The 19,785-nt window shown below is 48.4% G+C and overlaps 1 protein-coding gene across 1 annotated transcript in view; it reads left to right on the plus strand.

The window, feature by feature from the left end:
• Window positions 1–16,116, plus strand: part of KIF6 (kinesin family member 6) — a 344,907-nt gene extending 328,791 nt beyond the window's left edge. The window contains exons 20-22 of the mRNA XM_053602779.1: window positions 7,484–7,573; window positions 9,365–9,471; window positions 15,178–16,116. Coding sequence (XP_053458754.1) covers window positions 7,484–7,573; window positions 9,365–9,471; window positions 15,178–15,194 — 214 coding nt within the window. The 3' untranslated portion in view covers window positions 15,195–16,116. The remainder of the gene's footprint in view (window positions 1–7,483; window positions 7,574–9,364; window positions 9,472–15,177) is intronic.
• Window positions 16,117–19,785: the final 3,669 nt, after the last annotated feature.

The following is a 19,785-nucleotide window of genomic DNA, read 5'->3' on the forward strand; positions in this document are numbered from 1 at the left end:
GTTAAACAGGGAATCTTTTCCCCACTGAATGTTTTTAATTGGCTTGTCAAAGATCAAATAACGGTAAGTAGCTGGATTCATCTCTTGGTTCTCTATTCTTTTCCAGGTATCTACTTCTCTGTTTTTGGTCACTAGTACCATGCTGTTTTGATCACTATCAATTTATAGTACAGTCTCAGGTCTGGTAGCATGATTCCTCCTGCTTTGTTTTTATTGCTGAGTAATGTTTTGGCTATTTGAGGTTTTTTTCTGATTCCATATAAAACGAAGTATTATTTTTTCAAGATCTTTAAAATATGACAATGGAGCTTTAATAGGAATTGCATTAAAATTATATATTGTTTTGGGTAGTATAGACATTTTAACAATGTTGATTCTTCCCAGCCATGAGCATGGTATGTTTTTCCTTTTGTTAACATCTTCAGCTGTTTCTTTTCTTAAAGTTTCATAAAGTTCTCTTTGTAGAGATCTTTCACGTCGTTTGTTAGGTATACTCCCAAATATTTCATCTTCTTTGGCACTACTGTGAAAGGAATAGAGTCCTTGACTGTTTTTTCACCTTGGTTATTGTTGGTATATATAAAGGCAACAGATTTATGGGTGTTGATTTTGTAGCCTGAGACATGGCTCTATTCCTTGATCACTTCTAAAAGTTTTGTAGTGTTTTCCATATATACGATCATATCATCTCCAAAGAGTGAAAGTTTGATCTCTTCTGACCCTATGCGGATACCTTTGATCGCCTTTTCTTCCTAATTGCAATGGCTAAAACTTCCATTACAATGTTAAAGAACAATGGAGACAATGGGCAACCTTGCCTGGTTCCTGATCTAAGTGGAAATTATTTCAATTTAACTTCATTCAATACAATATTGGCTGTGGGTTTGCTATAGATGGCCTCTATCAGTTTAAGAAATGTCCCTTCTGGGCGGCGCCTGTGGCTCACTTGGTAAGGCGCCGGCCCCATATACCGAGGGTGGCTGGTTCAAACCCGGCCCCAGCCAAACTGCAACCAAAAAATAGCCGGGCATTGTGGTGGGCGCCTGTAGTCCCAGCTACTCGGGAGGCTGAGGCAAGAGTATAGCTTAAGCCCAGGAGTTGGAGGTTGCTGTGAGCTGCCTGAGGCCACAGCACTCTACAGAGGCCATAAAGTGAGACTCTGTCTCTACAAAAAAAAAAAAAATGAAATGTCCCTTCTATACCAATTTTCTTAAGTGTTCTGATCATGGAGGGATGCTGGATATTATCAAAAGCTTTTTCTGCATCAATTGAAAGAATCATATGGTCCTTATTTTTTAGTTTGTTTATGTGCTAAATTACATTTATAGATTTACGTATATTGAACCAGCCTTGAAAGCTTGGGATAAATCCCACTTGGTCATGGTGTATAATTTTTTTGATGTGTTGCTGGATTCTGTTTGTTAGGATCTTATTGAGTATTTTAGCATTAATATTCATTAGTGATATTGGTCTATAATTTTCTTTTCTTTTTGGGTCTTTCCCTGGTTTGGGGATCAAGGTGATGTTTGGTTCGTATAATGTGTTGGGTAATATTCCTTCTTTTTCTATATTTTGGAAGAGGTTTAGTAATATAGGTACTAGTTCTTCTTTAAAGGTTTGGTAGAATTCTGATGTAAAGACATCTGGTCCTGGGCTTTTCTTTTTAGGGAGATTTCGTATAGTTGATGCTATTTCAGAACTTGATATAGGCCTTTCCATTTCATTCTGGCTAAGTCTTGGTAGGTGGCGTACTTCCAGGTATTGGGTGATTTCTTTCAGATTTTCATATTTCTGAGAGTAGAGTTTCTTGTAGTATTTGTTAAGGATTTTTTGAATTTGTGAGGGGTCTGTTGTTATTTTATCATTACCATTTCTGATTGATGAAATTAGAGATTTTGCTCTTTTTTTCCTGGTTAGGTTGGCCAAAGGTTTAGCTATTTTATTGATCTTTTCAAAAAACCAACTTTTGGATTTATTGATCTGTTGTTTAATTCTTTTGTTTTCAATTTCATTTAATTCTTCTCTGATTTTGGTTATTTCTTTTCTTCTGCTGGGTTTGGGGTTGGTATGTTCTTCCTTCTCCAATTGCTTGAGATGTCCCATTAAGTTATTAACTTCCTCTCTTTTCGTTTTCTTGAGGAAGGCTTGCAGTGCTATAAATTTCCCTCTTAGGACTGCCTTTGCAGTATCCCAGAGGTTCTGATAATTCGTGTCTTCATTGTTGTTTTGTTCCAAAAATTTAGTGATTTTCTTCTTAATCTCGTCTATAACCCATCTATCCTTCAGCATAAGGTTATTTAGCTTCCATGTTTTTGTATGGGTATGCAGATTCCTGTTGTTATTGAGTTCAACTTTTATTCCATGATAGTCTGAGAAGATGCAAGGAATAATTTCTATTTTCTTAAATTTGCTGAGGTTAGATTTGTGGCCTAGGATGTGGTCGATTTTGGAGTATGTTCCATGGGCTGATGAGAAGAATGTGTATTCCGTTTTCTTGGGATGAAATGTTCTGTAGATGTCTGTTAAATCCAGATGTTGAATGGTTAAGTTTAAATCTAAAATTTCTTTGCTTAGCTTCTTTTTGGAGGATCTATCCAGCACTGCTAAAGGGTTTTAAAATCTCCAACTACTATGGAACTGGAGGAAATCAAGTTGCTCACGTCTGTTAGAGTTTCTCTTATAAATTGAGGTGCATTCTGGTTGGGTGCATAAATATTAATAACTGAAATCTCATCATATTGAGTATTACCTTTAATAAATATGAAGTGTCCATCCTTATCCTTCCTTATTTTGGTTGGTTCAAAGCCTATTGCGTCTGCGAATAGGATTGCAATGCCTGCTTTTTTCTGCTTTCCATTTGCCTGGAGTATAGATGACCATCCCTTCACCTTGAGTCTATATTTATCTTTTAATGTAAGATGAGATTCTTGTATGCAGCAGATATCTGGCTTGAGTTTTTGTATCCAGTCAGCCAACTTGTGCTGACTGGATATTGTCTAAAGAGGACAATTTAAACCATTCACATTAATTGAGAATATTGATAAGCCTTTTGAGAGTCCGGTGGACATTTTTAAACCTTTTGCAACTGTAGAAGTTGGAATTTGATCAAAATTTTCTGGGTGGGTTTACTTTTGTGGTGGAGGATTATGCTGGTCTTTATGGAGGATAGGTCTGAGAATATCCTGGAGAGCTAGTTTAATTATGGCAAATTTCTTCAACATGTGAATGTCGTTAAAGTATTTAATTTCTCTGTCATAAATGAAACTCAGTTTAGCTGGGTACAGGATCCTGGGTTGAAAGTTATTTTGTTTTAGAAGATTAAAAGTCGATGACCATCCTCTTCTAGCTTGAAAGGTTTCAGCTGAGAGATCTGCAGTTATTTCAATATTCTTCCCCTTGTAGGTGATGGTTTTCTTTCGTCTGGCTGCTTTCAGAATTTTCTCCTTCATATTAACTTTAGTGAAATTGATTCTGATGTGTCTGGGGGATGTCTTATTTGGGTTGAGTTGTGCTGGAGTTCTGAAACTGTCTGCTGTCTGAATTTCAGAATCTCTTGGCATGTCTGGAAAGTTCACCTTCATAATCTCATGGAGAAGAGACTCTGTGCCTTGTGAAGCCACTTCATCACTTTCAGGGACCTATAAGATGAATATTAGTTTTCTTCGAATTATCCCAGAGCTCTCTGAGAGAGTGATCAGTTTTTGCCCTCCATTTCTCTTCCTCTTTGAGAGTTTGGGAGTGTTCGAAAGCTTTGTCTTCGATGTCAGAAATCCTTTCTTCTGCTTGCTCCATTCTGTTACTGAGGGATTCTACTATGTTTCTCAGATCTTTGAGGGCTGCAACTTCTTGTCTCAATGTGTCAAAATCTTTGGTCATTTGGTCTTTGAATTCATTGAATTCTTGAGACATCGTTTGGGTTACTGCTTGGAATTCTAATTCGATCTTATTTGCTATCCAGATTCTGAATTCAATTTCTGACATTTCAGCAATTTGTTTGTACATGGGATCTTGTATTGTGTCTGCCCCATTGATCCTTGGGGGAGTTGATCTACTCTGATTATTCATATTGCCAGAGTTTTTCTGTTGATTTCGCCTCATGATTGTTTTTTACCATTTCCTCTGGCCGTCCTCAGAGTTGGAGAGGTGTCTCTCCAAGATTAGACCCCAGTGGGATCACTCTATTGTCGCTGGATCTTTGTAGGGAGTGACCCTGTGTAGCTCCTCTGGGGCTGCCCCAGCCAGGGAGTTCTCATTGTGGGAGCAGCTCCAGAGTGTGACACACCTGGATTCAGCAACAGGGCAGGGGGTGGTGCACATGGTTCTGGGAGTGCCTGGCACCCAGTGACTTTGGCACAGAGAGCCCAAGGCTCCAGCAGTCTCTGGCCTGGAGAAGAGCTCCACGCAGAGGCAGAGAGGGCTCCAGAGGGCACGCTGCTACCAGAGTCCCTGGCCAGATGAGCGGGCCGGTGTGGAGGCAGGGAGGGTCCAGGAGGGAGGACACAGGGTTGCATGGCTCCTGCAGTTCCTGGTCAGGGCGTGCGGAGGCCCTGTGGGTGCGGGCACGGCGCAGTTCTTACTGAGGTCCAGGCGAGTGCCGATCACGGTCGTGGCACAGCTCATACTTTGCCAAGAGATTCTTAACCCTGCAGTGGAGGAGTTTGGATTTCAAAGGCATACGTCAGATCACCATTGGCCAGCTCCAAGGAGTCCCTCAGTGTAGACCTTCACAGATGGTCTCACCTGAGTCCCAGTTGTAGCTCTCTAAGCAGTATGCTCTCGGGCCAGCCAGCTCCCCACCTGGGATTCCCTCCCCTCATCTGTAAGGTGCACCAGGGTCCCTCTGACACTGTCATTGTATGATCAGGTAAATGTTCCAGTGCCATTTCAGAGCTCCTGAAGTGAGAGAGCAAGACCTAGCTTGCTGTTTCTGCCTGAGCTCCACAGGGCTGTGCTTGATAGAATCCCTGCAGACCAGCAGGCTGGTCCTCAACTCACCAGGTTCTGAAAGAAATCTGATTCATCACTTCCCCAGGGGTGCTCAGGTCCTGAAGGCCGATCACACTAAAAACTCTGATTGGCAACCCAGGAGGCCTCATTATTATTAATATGGCTTATTCATTCTTATTAAGAAAGAAGTAATTCATTCTGAGAGCTGGTGTGCTCTCTCTCCAGAAGGGATGTCAACATGAGAAACGAATTTAGTGTCAAAGGCTGGTTGAGCAAAGAGAGAGGACAAAGGTCATCTGTGGCACAATTTCAGTGGTTACAGGAACAAAGCTGTGGCATCCAGGGACCCTTGAGCAGCTTCAGGGTTGGGGGAGTCAATTCCCTCAGGAACTTCAAGCCTTTGCATGGCGCTGTACCCCCGCATGAGCTGGTGTCTTGCAGTCTGGGAAGCTGGGCTGCTGCAGGGGGTGCTGGATGCCCCATCTGCCACTGTGTGATCGCCCCTTCCCCCCACCCCAGTCCATCTCTCCTCGTCTTCCACCCACTTCCAACTCTTAACAGTTTGACACTTGTGGACTCTTTGTGGGATATGAGCAAAGCTTCACTGGAAACTATTAAGTTAATGAGTGATTTGTGTGCAAATGACTTGGTCTTGCAAACTTGCCACAGCTTCCAAACTTCCTGGAACTAACCTTGACCACTTCAATGGAAGCACCTGCAGAAGGGAAAGCGCTTTCTCCTTCCCTTCTCCCGCCTGCACCGGAAGCCTCAGAAGGAGCCCTGAGAACTGGCCGCTGCTCTGCAAAGAATTCCATGCATAGCCTGCCACCTTGTGGCAGCCTCTGGCCCTACAACAGTCCTCCACAGAAAACGCAAAGAGCCTCCCAAGGGAACGGGGGAGACTCTGGGCTGCTAGGAAATGGGCACTGGCTGGAGTGGGGAGTCCTGGGCTTTAATTGCCTTTCCTGTTGTTTGACCCACAGTCATGATCCATGGAGGCCCCAAGTAAAAGGCCCTGCCACTGGCTGAGATGGGAGAGGACAGAAGCCTGCAGCTGGGGAAGGGGCTGTTCCCAAGGGTGGGACAAGTAGTTTCTCAATTCTGTGGAGTGTGTTGGACTGAGGATGCAAACAGGGCAAAGCCTGATCTAACCCTAGCTTGCCTTGCAGCTGACTGTTCCCAACTATGAGAGGAGGGTTCCAACCCTCCTTGAGAAGGGTCTCAAGGTGACTTCTCAAGCTTCTTCCGGCTCTGACATTGTCCCTAGGCAGGACCATCAAAGCAAGGAAGAAGATCCTGCCACTGAGTCCTTACAACATAATGTAGAGACCTATCATTGTGAATAAACCAGCAACCCGCCAGCTGTGTCCACATACCTCTTCACCTCTCAAGAGGAGCTTCTAGGCTTGCTGCATGCACCCAGGAATCCCAGGCAAGGGGCTTAAACCCGGCAGCCTCGGTGAATGGGCACAGCTGCATCTGGTGAGCTGTCAGATCTGCCCCACCCCCAACTCAGAGAGCATGAGCTGCTCAGCTGGGCCAGCAGGGGCAATCGGTGTGGTCAGGGTTAAGCCAGTGTGTGCCTCCTGGCACACCACAGAGGTGAGCCCAGTTAATAAAGCATGTGGCTGACAGCACAGGTCCTGAGACCTCACAGAGTCCTGACGAGATCCGGATTCTGCCACTGACCATCCAGATACTTTTGGAATTTCCTTAACCTCTCTAAGCCCGGTTTTCTCATCCAAAAAATGGGGTAAATGACATCTACCTCTTAGGCCATGAAGAAGATCAAATGGCATGATGTTTGCAGTGCACTGTCACATGGCCTGGCATGTCGACTATAAGTGTCTGCTCACCTTCTGCAGCTGACACTTGCAGTGCTCCAACAGGAGAATGAATGTATGAACTATCCAAGCAGAGGAGTCTTGGCTCTTCATCTGCATGCACTGCTATAACAACATACCACAGACTGGGCGGCTTAAACAACACGCATTTGCTTTTCACAGTTCTGGAGGCCAGGACATCCAAGATCAAGGCGCTGGTACACTCAGTGTCTGGTGAGTGCTGTCTTTCTGCTGTGTGTTCACATGGTGGAGGAATAATCCCACCCATGAGAGCTCTACCCTCATAACCGGCTCACCTCCCAGAGGGCCCACCTGCAATACCATCACAGCATGTGAATGTGGGGGGACACTCAGTCTGTAACACAGCGGGGTCAGTGCCCGCAAGGGCTTCCTTCCTCCCTCTCAGATGCCTCCTTCTCCTGCAACTGCACATGGCAGGGGCGGAGCGCACAAGCAAGCTCTGGGTTTTCTTTTTCTATAAGGACACTAAGCCTACTATGGGGGTCCCACTCTCAGCACCTCATCTCAACCTAACCACCTCCAAATACCATCACATTGGGGATTGGGGATTAGGGATTCAACCTATGAATTTTGGGCAGACACATTCAGTCCATAGCAGCCCCTAGATATAAAGCCTCAGTTTATCTTCTGTAAACTCATCCCCATACTGTCTGGTTTGTGTTTTGCTGCAGTGATGTGTATACCAGGAAAATCCTGCCCTCACCTTGCCCCAGCCCACGCAGCCAGGAATGGAGTAGCACCAGCACCCCCCTGGAAAATAGGTCTGTGGTCTTCTCTTCCCCCTGATCCTTGTAACATTCTCTGCAGTGGGCATAGTGGGCCAGAACCCCCCATATGCTCCCCCTGTCCAGCAGCTGCACAGAGTCCAAGGCCGGCTGTTGCCCTGGTCCCCTGTGAATCTCTGGGGTCTCTCACACATGCCTATTCTAGAGGTGGGGAAATTCTCCCAGGGTCACGGGCCCTGTGCAGCACACCCCTCCATGTTAATAAATGTTTCTGGGGCCACGAGAAGAAAGAGCCAGCCTAGGGGCAGTTCCAGCATAGCCCCCTAGCCCCACACAGGGCTGACAAGCCTGCCTTCAAGATCTAGGAGCATCTTCTTAGGGGCTGAGTAAAGTGGATAAGGCCTTCCCTCAGATCTACGGTCTGTGCCCTCTGTCCACAATGCCTGCTCAGCCTTCACCTGGCTAATGACTCTCCTTCCGGAGCTTCCCAGGGCTGAATCCCCGACGCCCCAGGCAGACTGACAGGATCCAGCGGCTCCTGCTCTCCCTGCCACAGCTCTGCCTTTGTGCTTCTGGCTGAGCTGCCCCTGGAACGTGGACACTAAAAGTTACTTAGACAATGCACAACCCTTTGTTATATAAGGTCCTCATTGCCTTCTAAAGAAGTGGACACTGGCTGGGTATGGTGGCTCATGGCTGTGATTCCAGCACAGGTTAAGGAGAGAGGATCTCTTGGGCTCAGGAGTTTGAGACAAGCCTGAGCAAGAGTGAGACCCCGTCTCTACTAAAAATAGAAAAATTAGCCAGGCATTGTGGTAGGCACCTGTAGTCACAGATACTTGGGAGGCTGAGGCAGGAGGATTATTTGAGTCCAGAAGTTTGAGGTTGCTGTGAGCTATGACACCAAGGCACTGGCCTGGACAACAGAGTGAGACTTTGTCTCAAAAAAAGACGTGGACACTGTCTGCCGCTGTGTGGAGTGGTGGGTGTGAGGGTGGAAGATTGGCAAAGCCAGGCAAGTACGTTGCTCTGCGTTTTCCTAAGGGGAGTGCCGTATGTGGGAGTCGGGTGGAGACAGAGGAAGGAGAAGGGCACAGGCCTTCTCCCTTTCAGTGGGGTTCCCTAGAAATCCAGCACACCACCCCAACATTCCTGCTTGTAACCAGCTGAATACACACAGCTACAGTAACTTTTTTTTAGTTGTGGAAACTAAGCTAAGTATTATTCTGCTTTTAGGAGAATAGTAATCCTGCCTTGAAAACAACTAGCTGAAGCACGGTGGGGGTGGGGATGCATTGGGGAGATAGCCTAAGGACAGGACATCTAAGTTGGGTGCAGAAGGAGACAGACCAGAAGTAACGGGTGGGTTTGGAGGAGGTGGGCTGGGTGACAGGAGGGGTAGAGTGAGAACATTGAGACAGTGGTGACCCCAAGCTCATCAGCTGTGTGAAGGTCTTGGGGGAGAGAGAGAGAGCAGTCCAGGGAGAAGCAACAGATGAAGCACAGCCCTGAGGCTGGAAGGAGCTTGATGTATTCAGCTAACAACAGAAAGTCAGGGTGGCTGGAGGAATTGGAAAGTCACGGTCAGAGGAGGAATTGTGTTACAAGAATTATGAGAAACCACTAAAGGATTTAAGGCAGAGGGTGACATGACCCAGTGTGCATGATAAAAGGTTTGGTGTGGCCAATGCACAGAGATGGGAAGGAGGGAGAAAGAGGCCAGTTGTGTCACCCAGTGTCTTGAGTGAGATAAGCCACCAAAAATGGAAGGTGAGTGCTGAGTCCCATAATAAGGTGTAGTAAAGTGTCTCATGTGGTTGTTGCCAGCATCCCCGAGAGGCCGATGTCCTCCATCCCTCTCACCGGTGACAGCCAGACGGACTCCGACATTCTGGCATTCATCAAGGCCAGACAGAATGTCCTGCAGAAGAAATGTGAGTGCACCTTCCTCATGGCTCCTCCAGGGCCCCAGGTCACCTATACTGGGGGGCGGGGTGGGGCTGGAGCTAGCAGCAGGTGAGAAGCAAGTAGGGAGCTTCCCGCATGTTCCTGAAGCCACAGGACTGGTCTTCCCATCACTCCACATGTGCAGGACGCTGCTTCCTCCTGGGAAAGGCCCCCCGGGGCAATACAGGGGTACCAAGACAGGCCCCAGGGCAGCTCCAGGCTCCCACCCTCTTGGCAGAGCTCTCTCCCCTCCTCCAGATCTTCAGCTCCTTTTTTTCTCCGTCCCCAAAGCCAGCTCTCTCCTTGCCCAGCCTTCTCCAAACAGGAAGGGGCTGAGTAATGGTTTGGTAACTTGTTGAATCCCTGGCTGGAAATCTCGCCCTCCTATTGGAGTGTGGTTCTCTCCAATGAGCTGTGAATGTAAACACCACTCAGAGACCCAGGCCAGAGGACGCTGTAACAATCGCAGAGGAAATGAGTCTGGCATGTCAAGAAGAGGAGGCCCTTCCAGCCTTCAGCTCTGGCCTCCCCCACTTCTTCCTGGGCCTGCCCCATCTCCCATCTACTGTGGATGGACCTTTTCTTCTGCCTTCCATCCCCCCAACACCCACAGGGACAAGACCTGGGGCCCCTCACCTCAGGCCTGTGTTCAGTCTTGGCCTCCTCCTAAGAATCCAAAGGCCTTAAGGTCGCCTTCCCATGTCACAAAGTGCTCTTCCTTGATGGTGTGACACAGCAGGCTTGGATTCTATGCCTGACACCTGCCCCGAGAGGACTACACTCTTTTGTGCGTGGGTGGTGCAGCTGAGGGACAGCCCACCAGGCTGCTTACTGCTCTCGCTCCTGCGCCGGGACCAGCAGCATCAGCACCACTGGCAGGGCTCCTCTGAGGCCCGAGACTGCACAGCTCTGCCATTGGCGTGCTGTGATATCTTGACCTTCTCTCATCCTCAGTTTCCATGTCTAAAAAAGAAAGGAAAATTGGGTTTATTATCTCCAAGGCTCCCATCTATGCCCCAAATACTCTGGTGATATGTACAGACACTGAACAGCCACAAAAAGCCAGTCAGTGCTCATGAACTGTCAGCCCTGGAGAAAGCGAGGGGAAGAAGGGGACAGATGGTGACCACATTGACAAGAAATAAGATCATCTGAGAGCTGCTAGGGGCTGTGCAGTAGCTAGCACTTGCCGTGTTGTAGACAGCACTGGGAAGACCAGTCTAGCTGGGTAGCAGGGTGGCTTCTCTGGAGAAGAGAACTTGAAAATGGGAGCTGAATAAGGAGAACAGAGCAGCCATACAGTGTTCTGCGAGCAGGAAGTCCACATAGAAAGAGCAGAACATGAAAAGCCCTGAGGGGGAAGAAGGCCAGAGTGGCTGGAGGGCAGGGAGCAGGAGAACACGGCCAAGGAAAGGGGGTTGGATTTTATCCTCAGTATAGCAGAAACCAACTGAAGAATTTCAACCGTGAGAGTAATATGATCTGATTGCTGCTTTAGAAAGCTCACCTGGCTGTCACATGTGGTGTAGATTGGAGGGACCAGTCATCAGGCTACCGTGAAGGTGCAGGCGAGGGTTGAGAGTGGCCTGGACTCACCAGCTGGTTGGACATGAGACAAAAGGGAAAGAGAAGAACAGTGAATCTGAGAGGACGGTGGTGACATTTACTGAAATGAGAAAGCAGGGAGGAGTGGACGTCAGAGGGAAGGAGCCAGAGGAATGGAGAGTCCTGGGCACCTGTTCAAAGTTTCAGAGGACGTCCAAGAAGAGCACGGGATAGACAGCTGGGCGTGAGTCTGGAGCTCAGAGAGAAACTCTGGGCTAGAAAAAGAGACAGTAGTGGCAGTGCCAATGCTGTTTACAGCGGGGGACTGGGTATTGTCTCCTCTGAGACAGCCCCTAGGCCACTCCAACATCTAGAGCCCAGAGGAAGCTGAGATGCAGAGCGCAGCCTCAGGCAAGTCTGCAGAACAAGTTCTGAGGGGAGCCCAGCCCTGCTGAGAGGGTGAGCACAGAAGGATGGAGTGTTGACCCCCGGCCATTCTGCATGTCAGGGTGGTAGCCAACTAGAACTAGCCCATTTAAGCAGGGGCCTGGGAGAGGCGGGAGGGAGGAGCTGAGGCTGGGAGCATACACGGTCCCTCCAGAGGGTTTAGCTGGGGCTGGAGCTGCAGGGAAGCAGGCATGGGGGCGGGGAGCTGTGTTTATTGTAAATGGATCCTAATTAAGATAAGTTTAGTTCCTGAAACTTGTGGAAAGAGAAACTGACACAGAGGTGGAAGAGGGGTGCAGAGCCATAGAAGCTTCCTTCAGAAAGTGGGAGGGGAGAGTGTCCAGGACAAAACAGGGAATAGCCTTTCCTGCTGGGAGATCTCCTTCCTAAAACACATCCATAGACACTAACTACCATTCCTCCCCTCAAGAAGCCTGCAAGCAAGCAATATTTTTTAAGTTATGTTCAAGCTTCTGTACACATAAGAGAGAGTAGCATCCACTGTCTCAGAAGAGAAGAGGCGTAAGCCCGCAGTGTACATCTGAATGGTGGCTGCCTCCCGCTAACACTGTCCCCCACAGTACGGAGGGCTGGACTGAGGGTGGGGCATGCTCATTAAAATATGTATGGCATCTTAACCTTTATACAGTTTTTCACTTATTTCATTTGATGCTCTCAATACTCTTGTAAGACATACAAAGCCAGGATTATAAACCCCCTGTTGACAAGTGAAGAAACTGAGGCACACAGAGGTTGAAAAACTTGCCCAAGTTTACACAGCTGACAAATGGCAGAGCTGGAATAACCCAAATTTTCTGCTCCTCTCCGCTGGGCCACGCTGTCTGGAAGAGCTCCAGCCATCAGCTGTCAGGAGTTGGCCTCTGGGCCTCAGCAAAGAGGCAGCATGGGGATAGTGACCACAGCTCTGCCCACCCTGCCACTGGGGAGCTTTTGTCTCCAAACAAACAGCAGCCTAGAAGTAATTCATCAATGCAAGCAGAAGTTCCAGGGCTCCATTTTTATTTCTAAAGGAAGAAAAACAATCCTGGTTTCTTAGTGACCATGGGGCTGCAAAGGAAGCCAAAGATAGTTCGGCAAGGGCTCTCTCCTGCCAGCTCCCTTAGGCCGGCAGGTGTGACCTCTCCGGACACACAGCAGATGGTCCCGGTCCCACCACACAGCACTTTATACGCAGCCCACTTATCAGGCCACCCTGTCAGGCAAACACACAAGCTGGGGCCCGGGCCCCTGCCCAGCCAAAGCAAACACTTCCCTCTCCCTGCCCCCGCGCTCTCCACTCCTAATTCAGCAGGCAGCTGTCTTGGCTTCTGCAGGAGTGCTCATTAAGGGGAATTTGTGACTATCAGCTCTGGAGCAGGGGCCCAGAAAGGGTGATTTAACATAAGCCTCGCCAGCTCTTAGACTTCACCAAGGGCTGCGATGAATCTATGTGATTTAGGATTCGTGGAAAAGCCGTGGAACATTTAAATCCCCGCCAGGGGTGCATGTGGACAGGTATATATCCCCCTTAAGGGGTGTTAGTCACCCACAGAGTGAAATCTGCCTTCTCCAACTACCAAGGACAGTTTTTACCTCTAAGAAAATGAACTAAACCCCTTTCTAGAGGACCTTTTTATTTTTAATCTCCCTTAATCCCTAAATTTGGACATATTTTTGTCCGGAAAGAAACCTTGGTGTGACCCCCACAACCATGAATCTGGAGGGTCTTCTCCAGGAGGTGGCGGGAAGAGGCCCTGCCTCTCCCAGCCCCCCACCCAGCCCTTGCCCCACTCCAAGAAACCCTCATAAGGAAAGGGAAACAGCACAGAACTGGGAGGAAAGAGACCAAAATTCAAGGGCCGTCTCTGCCCTGTGTGACAGTGGGCAGGTCACCTCCTTGAGCCTCCTTCTCAGTGTCTGCCATGTACAGATGGCAGATGCCACCCCTGCCCAGGCTGTGAACCTTCCTGAGATAATAACCATAAGTGTCGCTCAGAAACTGGCAAGCGCCAGGGAGGATGGGCTCTGCTGTGAGAACTGGCCCAACACCATGAGGTGTGATATTTTGGGGGTTTTGATGGTTTATCTGTAGCAGTATCCTTCATTCTGGGAGCCCACGGTAATAAAAAATCCCATCATAGACAGAGCTTCATCACTTAACCAGGGCTCATAAAGTGGATAAACTGGAAATAGTGCCTTTTATTTTGTTGAGGCTGAGCATGTGAGCAGCTGTGTGTTGGAGTACAGTGTACGCCCATACCCCAGCCAGCACTGGGGGCTGGCTCAGATTCCATGCTCATTACCAGCAGCTCTGTTGACTAATCCTGGCCTGGGTGGCTTGTCAGCAGTGCAGAGGAAACATCCGACTCCAGGTCTGACCAGTGGCCCTGTACCCAGAGGTCCCCAGTTCCTGCCCCACCAATCTGGGACTAGAGAGAAGAAAGCACGGGGGTCTCGGCCCTGACTTGCATCCAGATCGCCTGGGTCTGGGGTGTGGCCCAGGTATCAAGATTTCTAAAGGCTGTTCTGAGGGTTCCAGTGTGCAGCACAGCTGGGAACCACAGGCCCAGAGTAACTGGAACACATCACCTTGTGTAAGCTCTAATGTACCTTGCTCTAATCCTCCTTCCCGTTCTAGAATTTAAATAGGATAGGTCAGAATGTCTTAAAATAAGGACCGTCTCTGTTTAATTAAATAGTGAGGCCATCCCAGGGTCCTGCACACAGAATTAGACCTGAAGGACAAAGGACTCATAGCCTTGAGTTATTTCCAACCTCTTCTTCCCCACTTCACATTCAGCGTGTCACCAAGGATTATGGATTCTTCCCCAGCAGTTTCAAACAGACCAAGCCCACACTTTTCATCCACTGCCAGGACCCATGGCCTCACCTGTTCACCTGTCCCTGACCAGCCTCACCCCTCAGTCTCTCTGCACCCTACAATTTTTCATAAACATTGTGTTCATTACTTTACCCAAGAATCTCAGAATTTCCCTTTTGCTCTTATTATATTGGCCCAACTTTAAGCAAAGTAACTGCTTATCACTTGTACCAGTTCCTCTCACACTATAGAGTGCCAATGAATGGCAGGGCTTTGTTAAAATAAAGACTCTGATCCAGTAAGTCTGGGGTAGAGCCCAACTTCTTAAGAGGCTCCCAGGAAATGCCCATGATGCTGGTCCATGAACCACACTTTGGGAAGTAAGGAGTTATACTAGCTTCCTTGATTTTTCCAGATACCCTGTCTGTTCTAGCAATTTAGAAATGAGAAATGTGAGGCCCAGAGAACTGAAAATCCAGTGACAACCTGGATTGGGGACTATCCTGACTAGAACTCAGAGTCATGGGAGGTGACAGGATCGCGGCCACGTGGTCATGAGGAACCATCCTGAAATATAATTAATATGTGAAGCAAAAAGCAAGAAAAGACTCTCTCCGAGTATTAAGAATGTCCTTGAACACCTCAGAGTTAGAAAATGAATGTTGGTCCTGGCTCAGGAAGATGAAACTTTTGCCAAAGGCAAAGGAGGCATCTGCCTCGAGAGCGTGGGGAGTGGGTGCAGGCCCCAAGCGGCGGGACAGAAAGATGCACTGCCCAAGAAAGACCCAGCGATGGCCAGAAGCCTCCTCACCTCCTTTAACCCTGGGAAAAGTCAGTGTCCATGTGCACAGGCTAACCAATAGCATCTGTCTCCTTTCAGGTTTGGGAAACAACTGAATTTCCAGTGAGGGTCCTGCAATGCCTTGTGCCAGCGAGAATGAAGTACAGATGAAGGCACCGCCCCTCACTCACTCTGGCTGCCCAAGTGATCTCGGCTGCTGGGAGCAGCTAGTGACTGATTCCTATGGGGGGACCGTGTGCCCTTACGAATGGTGCCTCGAGGCCACCAGAGAGGTTGAGGTGACTTCTTTCTTATGCTGGGGTGCTAGGGGCAAGATGGGGGCTTCAGCTCACCATTACAGTGATGTTTACATAGATAATTATAAACTTTGAAGATTAGGAGATAGTCCAGCATCGTGTAGTGTCACATGCTGGTGAAGTGTGGGAGAAGTAACCATTGGTTATTCTTAGCTATTTACCGCCCACTCCTTTGGCCCATCCCCTGGTTTAGAAGCCCAGGAAAGGCCAAGCAGGACTTCCAGCTATAGGCAAAGCAGTGGACTGAGGGACATCTTGAAGGCTATTCCCAACCTCCCAGATCATATCCTCCCGCATCACCCTCATGGCCTGGATGACCTGTAGGTGCTACCTGAACATCCCTGTCTCCAGGGAACAATCCACCCTGCAGAAACAAGCTTCTCACAGAATCCACAGAACAGTGGACAGCTCCCAGGAGCTCTGCAGAGAGTTTGAGAGAGGGCAGCATGGGCCACTCGGGGCTTACAACCTCCACCTAGCCCCTTGGGGCCTTGTAGGATTTGGGCCGAAACTCCCCACTCCTACAGGGGGACCTTGTCCCAGTGGGCCCTCTCACACTCCGGGCACTGGCTCAGTGTCACAGATCCAGGGGAAGGTGGGCCTGCCCTCAAGGAAGCCCCTGGGGAGCTGCCCAAGCCAGCTGCAGTTTGGAGGGACAGTGGAAGGCAGGAGGGATGGCCCCCGGGAACGAAGCTGGCTGAATAAAAGTGCTTGTCCCTTGCTCCTGCCATCTCTGTCCTATAAATATAAGACCTCGTGACCCTGGAGGGGAATGGAGAGATAATGTAGTATAATTGGCTTGGTGGTTTGTTTGTTTTTTTTTTTTTCCTTTTCTAGTTCTGGGTAAAGGGATCCTCCAGAAGATAAAATCATTACATCTCAAAGCTGGGCAGGCCCAAAGGGCTCTTCTCATCCACACCCTAGTTTTTATAATTAAAAGACTAAAGCGAAGGGGAGATTGGCTAGCTGTTCCACAGCTGCTCAGTGGCAGCTGTCCCCTCCCCGGGGCCTTTCCCTGAGCGCCCCATCTAGAGTAACGCCCTGGTCACTCCCTATCTCGTTACCATTCTGTTTTCATCACCACCTGACAAATTACCTTTCTTGCTTATTTCCTTAAGGGCCTGCAACCCCCCGGGTCGTCCCCCCCGCCCCACTACTGAAAGTTTGCTTGTTCATTGCTGTGTCCCAAGCATGGAGTCTGTGATCAATAAACAGTCCTTCAATTCATTAGAGGCAGAGCCAGGACCCAGATGTGCTTCTCGGGGCTGCTGCTGCTCCCCTGGCTTCCACTGGCTCCGTGTCTGAATCCCACGGAGGCAGGGCGAGTCTCTCTGGCCCTCTCTTCTAGGGAACATATTACAGGAATCACTCAGTAAAGTCTATAAACCAAGGGGAAGGCCAAATTCTGATTCTAGAAGCCTCTTCAAGAGTCCACAGGACATACATATAAACACACACACACATAGACACACACACCCTCGGGAGTCCTGAAGATGGCCTGGAGTTGGCCCGAGTCCCTCCTAAGGAAACAGCAGCTGTGTTCCTGGAATTACCTTAGTGCCATCAGCCCTCTGGAGCTGGTTATAGTCTATTGACTTTAGGTCTTCCCCTGAGACCTTATCTCCTGGATCCAAAGACCTTATTGACAGATGTGTAGTGTAGCCCCACACAGGGTGTGAACCAGCCTCCCAGAGCAGCCACTAAGGCAGGAAAGGAAATGAAAACAGAGAAACACCTGGGAATCTGGGGCCACTAATGTCCTGCTAAGCATGTCATCTATAAAATGTGTGCAGCAACTGGCCACGGAGCTTCCTGCTCCAAATGTCCCCTCCCCGTAGACACTGGGCCTTTGGTGTGAACACAGGCTTGACCACAGGGCACCTTCCCCAAAGTTCGTTAGCCTCTGCAAATGGAAGAAATGGATGGAATGTTCTAAAAGACCCTCCAGCAATGCATCTGGGCTCAGTGGAGACAGGGATGATGAGAAATATCTGAGTTCATTCCAGGCCAAAATGTGGCATTTTCTAAAACGTTTTCTGGAAAGTAGCCTGGCCAGTGACTCAACAAAGTCCCTGTGAGAATTCAACTGGCTCTACCAGTCCTTTGGCAAGAAGTGAGGTGGAGGGTGTTTGAAGGGGAAAAGTTGGAATATGATTTGCTCAGATCTTACAAAAAGGGATTTTTAGAAAACATATAGAAACTGTGGTACACTGGATAACTAGTCTTAACTCTTCACCACTTCTAATGGAAGTATATGTGCAAAACTTTGCCATGGCCTCATGGAGCCAGAGTATACTTCTCTATGCCTTAAATTTGGCCTTGGTCCTGTGGTCTTCTTTAACTAACAGGATGTTGGCATAGGTGATGAAATGTGCTTGTGTGGTTGGGCTTGCCTCTAACACTCCAGAGCTGCGTCTTGAGATGATCATGCCCTGGGTAGCTGCCCCTTCAGTCTCTATTCTGGAACTCAGAAAGCAGACCTGACTCCCGTCTACAAAGAGCAGCTAAAGCATGACTGAACTGTGGCTGACCCGGAACCCTATTATCATGAGAATAAATGCTTCTTGTCATAAACCATTGAGATTCAGGGTAGTTTATATATAGCATTAATTATAGCAATAGCTAACTGATACAGAAATTGAAACCCAAAGAAGGCACATGACTAGATCAAAACTTCTCAGTCCAGAGTCCATTCTGTCTGTCCACACCACCTGTTGAAAGACACTAGAGAGCAGACTCTATGAAAAAGGGGGACTGCCACTTACAGCCATCAGGGGGCAAAAAGGACCTGATTTACCCTCCAGTTTTAAATGGCTAAAAACCAGGCAAAATACCTTACATAAGACAATGGTTTTCAGACATTGGATAGAACAGGGCTTTGGTCCCCAAGAGAAGGGAAACAAATGAGGTGAGCCCTGTGACAGCTCCAACCGACTACCTGTGACACTTCTCAGGCTGCAGCTCAGAAGACAGAACTAGATTGAGTCTAGCGGTTTCTCTGACTTGAGGAAATTGATCTGGGAGGCCAGGGTGGCCAGGGAGGCCAGAGGGGCTTACGTGGTAAGGCAGAGAGCGAATATGCTTTGGAGATCTTCAGAGTGTTTCTCTTGGGTCTTCAGCTAACTGCCAGTCAACACATGTGGGGAAATCACTCAAGGCAGGGGAAAGAACCACCAGAAAGGAACAGCTAGAGTAATTCCCAGAGATAACACAGAGCTAGGAATAGTTCATGTTCCCAACAGCCAGACTGAAGAAACCCCTCCCCAAAGGCCATTGAGCACAGAAGGGCATTGCCTCAGGAGTGGGGCCAAATCAGCTCTGGAGGAACGGCTGCTCTGGTTCCGCCCAACAAAACTTTAACTAAAAGCCTCAAGAGAGCCAGTTTTCTCCAGTGAGTTTCCAGGTTACTTCACTCAGTCCCAAAACAAGGCCCAAAAAATATTTAAAGAAATAACGAAAAGAAAAATCACACAAAAAAGCAAAACTAGCATCTAGCAATGTCAAACGCACAATGGCTGGCCATCCTGTAATTACCAGGCGTGCAAAGAAGCACTGAAACATGGCCCCTGAGGAGGAGTCAAACCAATCCACAGAAATGGAGACAGAGCTCGGGAACGACACAGACGATGGAATAAATAGCAGCATTTTTAAAAATACAATAAATGTGTGTTTAAAATACAGGGAGAAAATGCCCTGTGTGATGATTTGAACATGAACATGGTTCATTCACCTGGTCATTGTTTTAACAAGGATGTGCCATCCATGGTGCTAAGTTCTGAGGAACTGGATGTATCCAAGAGAGAAAGGGCCAGCCCTCTGGGACTCACCTTCCAAATAGGAGACAGACAAAAAAGGAAACAGGAGAATCTGAGTTAAGAAGGAGCTGGGGCTGGGCCTGAGGGCAGGTCAAGGTTGAGTGTGAGAGCAAGTTAGGGTACAGAGGGTGAGGGAGAGGAGGCGGGCTCAGGACAATGGTGAGTCGCGTGTTTGGTGACAGAGGAGGTGTGAGACATGGAGTGTGACTGAAAGGAGACCTGTGGGATTTCAGCTTGTGAGCACGTGGGGGAAGACCTGTCCTCCCATGACATGTGTCCAGAGCCTGCCAGGGCTTCAGGGCAAAGTGGGTGTAGAAAGGCTAGGAGTGAATGTTGAAGTTGAAAATGCTTGTGTGTAAACTGTGGGAGGGGAAAGTGGTGTTTCCTTTAACACCAGCTCTGCCTTGCTGTGTGGAAAGTAGCCTCTGGATATGGCCCTGGTTGTTCCTCTCAAGGAATGGAAGGAGGTAACTGCTTCAGTTTGGGTTTCCATGGCGCAATGCCAGCCAGAGGGTGGCAGTTTCCCCCACACTAAGGAGGAACTCGGAGCATAGAGCGAGCAGCAAGCTGGCTGG

The sequence above is a fragment of the Nycticebus coucang genome, chromosome 9 (genome assembly GCF_027406575.1).
Source record: "Nycticebus coucang isolate mNycCou1 chromosome 9, mNycCou1.pri, whole genome shotgun sequence".
NCBI lineage: Eukaryota > Metazoa > Chordata > Mammalia > Primates > Lorisidae > Nycticebus > Nycticebus coucang.